The 3,932-nt window shown below is 39.5% G+C and overlaps 1 protein-coding gene across 1 annotated transcript; it reads right to left on the bottom strand.

The window, feature by feature from the left end:
* Positions 1-1,132: 1,132 nt before the first annotated feature.
* Positions 1,133-3,283, bottom strand: LOC117473054 (transmembrane protein 252-like). Its single transcript, XM_034118528.1, has 2 exons — positions 2,836-3,283; positions 1,133-1,984 (listed from the first exon to the last, which is right to left on the bottom strand). Exons 1-2 carry the CDS (start codon positions 3,105-3,107, stop codon positions 1,726-1,728), a joined length of 531 nt encoding a protein of 176 aa, XP_033974419.1. The 5' UTR covers positions 3,108-3,283; the 3' UTR covers positions 1,133-1,725.
* Positions 3,284-3,932: the final 649 nt, after the last annotated feature.

Genomic DNA, 3,932 nt, shown 5'->3' with positions numbered 1-3,932 from the left:
TAGCATGCATCTTTTTTAAATGAATTGGACAGGTTTAATGGTGACAAATTAAAAAAAATCAGTGTGAGATATGATGCCTTTTGGGATTTTAACTAAACGTAGTCTTCACAAGCACCATGTTTTGCTGATATATCATGCGGTAATTGAACGTCCTTGAGGAAAAGGAAGCTTTTGTTTGTCGAACACAGCACCTGCTTTTGTGCTGAGTGTGAACGTGTTGTGTTGAGATAAGAAATAAAGAGGGCTGATCTTTAAATGGCCTGAATGAGACGCAGAGAGCAGGAACTCATAAACACACTGATTGCCGTCATTATGGGTCGAGGATATGCCAGTGGATATCCACAAGGAAACGTTCACTCAGTCAGCCATTACAGCTTATTGCCCCACCCAACCGTTTTATATTGTCAGGATTATTCCTGAGGATCGATGCCAGTTTATCACCTTTGAATGTGTCACTATGAAGACGTTACACAGTAGCTGGAATGTGTTAGAATCTAGTCTCTAATTGGCAGGGGCATGCTTACATGGATACAGTCCTTTAAAGTACGTGGCAATTTAAATGCTGCCAACAACCCCCCCTCTTCTTTATAGTATGCATGAACATCAACAAGCTGTGAAGGTGCAGAACATTGTTATCTTTACTACGCTGAACTTTTCAACTAAGGTACAGGTGGTGCTTTAGAGAGAACCTGTAATCTATTAAAACTGTTTCTTTGAAAATATCAAAGTCAAGCACATTTACCACACAAACACATTCTGCACAGACTGAAAAGTCTTGTTTGCTTCGCACGTCTGTGGGAAAACTCCTGTTTTATATTTGCAAACCGGTTGTCTGTCCCTGACGTGTAGTGCTGGGAACGAAACTCTTCATGTTTTCTGTTCCAGCCAAGAATAATTATTATAATAATAACTTTGTTCTATTTTGTACAATTTGGACGTTTTATCTGGAATGTTTTATCCTTCAGTGTCCAAAAGAGGTTTATCATCTCAACAAGACTTGCCTGGTAAAGGGAACTTTGTTTACATCTTGAGAATCAGCTTATACATCTTGACAACTCAGCTGTTTAAAATATACAATTTATTGTAGATTTAACTTTGATTTACATTGACATTATATCAGGCAGACTGGTGACAACATTTACTTTTAAATGATTCTTTATGAACAATTGTTAATTAAAAATTGTCTTGAGGAAGGGGAGAATAAATTATCATTATTTATATATATTATAAAAAATAAGTCTAGCATAGGTTGGCGATATATTGAGAAACACATTTTATACAAGCAGCCCTCAGCTTCCTTCAGTCCTATACAAACAGTTGTATTACTCTTGTAATAATTTAAAAGTATACACATTTAAGCTACAGTGCAGGTAAAAGTCAGTGCTGTTTGTCAATTCAGACATCCATGGATCCAACTGCATAAATACTGTCCTCGGTTATTTGTCACACCACCAAGCAGCAACTCCAATGTGCAGCTCATCCTTACTTTAGGAAACCAGAGACTCGAAACAGAATCACCTGTTAGTGCTCTGCAGAAACAGGCCTGCAACTCTGTGTAGGGTCAGCACAGACTTCAGAAGTTGGGTGTAGACTGATGGCCCAAAGGTGGTATCAACATGTCTCGGAGTTTCTTCTAGAACGTTCTCTCTCGTCCCAATCAGGAAATAATGTCTATCTCCATTCCTGCATTTCTCCCAGCCAGTTAGATCAAAACATTTCTTCCCTTCAGTGCTCGGCCACGGCCTCCCTCTGCCCCCCTGCGTCCCCCTCCCCCTGCTGAGTACGCTCCACCTGACTGTATGGAGGAGGCAGCTCCCTGCTCCACCTGCAGTCTGTAGGGTCCGAGCTGTCCTGGCTGTACAGAGGGGGGGCGAGGCTCATCACCACCTCCACCCCGTCAACCACAACAACAAACTCCGGCGCTGAATCAGGACCCTCCTGGCTGCCCTGGGACTCCTCGTAGGATGGAGGGAAGGAACTTGGTCTAGGGGGAAACACGTATAAGACATCAGGGGCATTATTGAAGTTTGGTTTTAATAATACATTTTAAAGCTCATTGATTAGCAGACAAAAGAACAGTGAATTTAGAGTAGCAGGATACATTTGATCTGTTTCATCTGGCAAGATGTAATATAAAACACACTATAAATATATAATAATAGTTAAAAAGACATTTGGGATAATCAACAAACAGTATGTAAGAAATGTTATTGACAAAAAGCAAACATTTATATAGTGTAAAACAAACAGTGCAGTCTATGGAATGGAAGAGTGACTTTACTTTATAGGTTTGATGTGTTTTTTAACAGTTACAGTAAATATTTTACAATTGGGTATACTTGAGGGTTTACCTTAGTAAAATATACTCATTGTGCATTCAAAGGTCCATGTCTAATGCAGTACATAATTATAAGATGTTTGGATTTACTTTAAAAACGATTGGTTGCTTGTTTTATCTACAGTAATGGATCATACAAATATTGCCCTTTTTTTGTTCAGCTGCGTGACAACTTCTTAACTAGCTTGTTATTCTTAAGAAGTTAGACAAATATTTTTATCTGAAAAGGGTACATTTCATCACAAACATTAACAATCACCACATCCTTGAGATGTTTTTCCATTGACAGGATAGGAATGAAATATAAATAAATGTACTTTCACTGGCCCAAATATTAAGACTAAAGGTTGCCATTTTCTCAAATGAATTTGAATGTTTTAAGATATTTCTTTTTCCATAAAGGCCGCTTTGTTGCTCTGTAATTTCATTGAAAGTAAATAGGCCATTGACATTTTGTTGTTGTTGTGTGTCTGTAGCTACAGGGGTAGGAGTCTTACCTCTGGATAGTGTAGACCTCCATGTGCTGTTCATGTCCTCCTCTCTGGTACATCTTGCTCTTCATGCTGTGGCAGATGCTCCAGAAGACTCCGATGAGCACAGCTAGGACGCCCATCAAAATCATGAAGTAGGCAAGCATGACCTTCAAGGTGTACTTGTGCTCGATCTGCAGGGACACCAGGTAGGCCCCGATGCAGGTCAGCACACACCCCACAGCGAGCAGGGCCATGCGGGCCAGGGACCACAGCTGCTTCCTCACCTCTGTTATCATTTTAGCCCAATTCTTGCTTCTTTATTGAAGTGTTCAGGTTCCCTGTTCTTCTTGTTCCTGTCTTCTGATGGAGAGATACACTGATGGCAGGCGGGAGGTTTTGTGGTTTAATCTCCTTAGTACCTGTTCAGGGTTTAAAAAGTTCAACCTGGAGTAAATCCTCCTACCAAGTTTGAGTACCAACAAGTTGCTGTTGAAGGTGTCTGAGAAAATGTCTTTGCCTCTCCAGACATGAGGGGAGGCGGCTGGGATGTTCCTGCCTCCTCGGTTGTATATTAACACAGGCTGATAGTTGATTCGGCAACAGGATGACCATAGACTGAACTTCATTATAGAGCGGTGTGTATTCAAACCTCTTCCTTTTGCGTGGTGAAATCATTTTAAATCATTATTCGTTTATGGTTGAATAAAATAAAATATGCTTGGTGCCATATTGACTGTGTATATGCACACAATTGATGTAAAATAGATTTATGATGCTGCAAACAGGAATGAAATGATTTACAGTACATCCATGTCAAAGTCTTTCAATAATGTCAAATGTTTCAAATCTATAATTCAGCCCAACCTCACTGCCAAATACTATAACGAGCCATATTACAAATAGACCAACAACTCCAGTGGAACATTTTGTTTGCGTTATCTCATATTGGTATTATTCCACTGCACACACTGGACTAATTCTAACTTTTAAAAAAACAACCAAAACAATACAATTAAATAGATTTCAAGCAGGTCTATGAACATCCAAGTAGGGAAATTCCTTTTTAATTTAATGGATGGTCTTTAGTCATGTCGGCCAGCTGATAAAATAGCTGTGTTGCA

The sequence above is a fragment of the Trematomus bernacchii genome, unplaced genomic scaffold (assembly GCF_902827165.1).
Source record: "Trematomus bernacchii unplaced genomic scaffold, fTreBer1.1, whole genome shotgun sequence".
In the NCBI taxonomy this organism is placed as follows: domain Eukaryota; kingdom Metazoa; phylum Chordata; class Actinopteri; order Perciformes; family Nototheniidae; genus Trematomus; species Trematomus bernacchii.
This window is presented reverse-complemented; position numbering and strand designations above follow the sequence as displayed.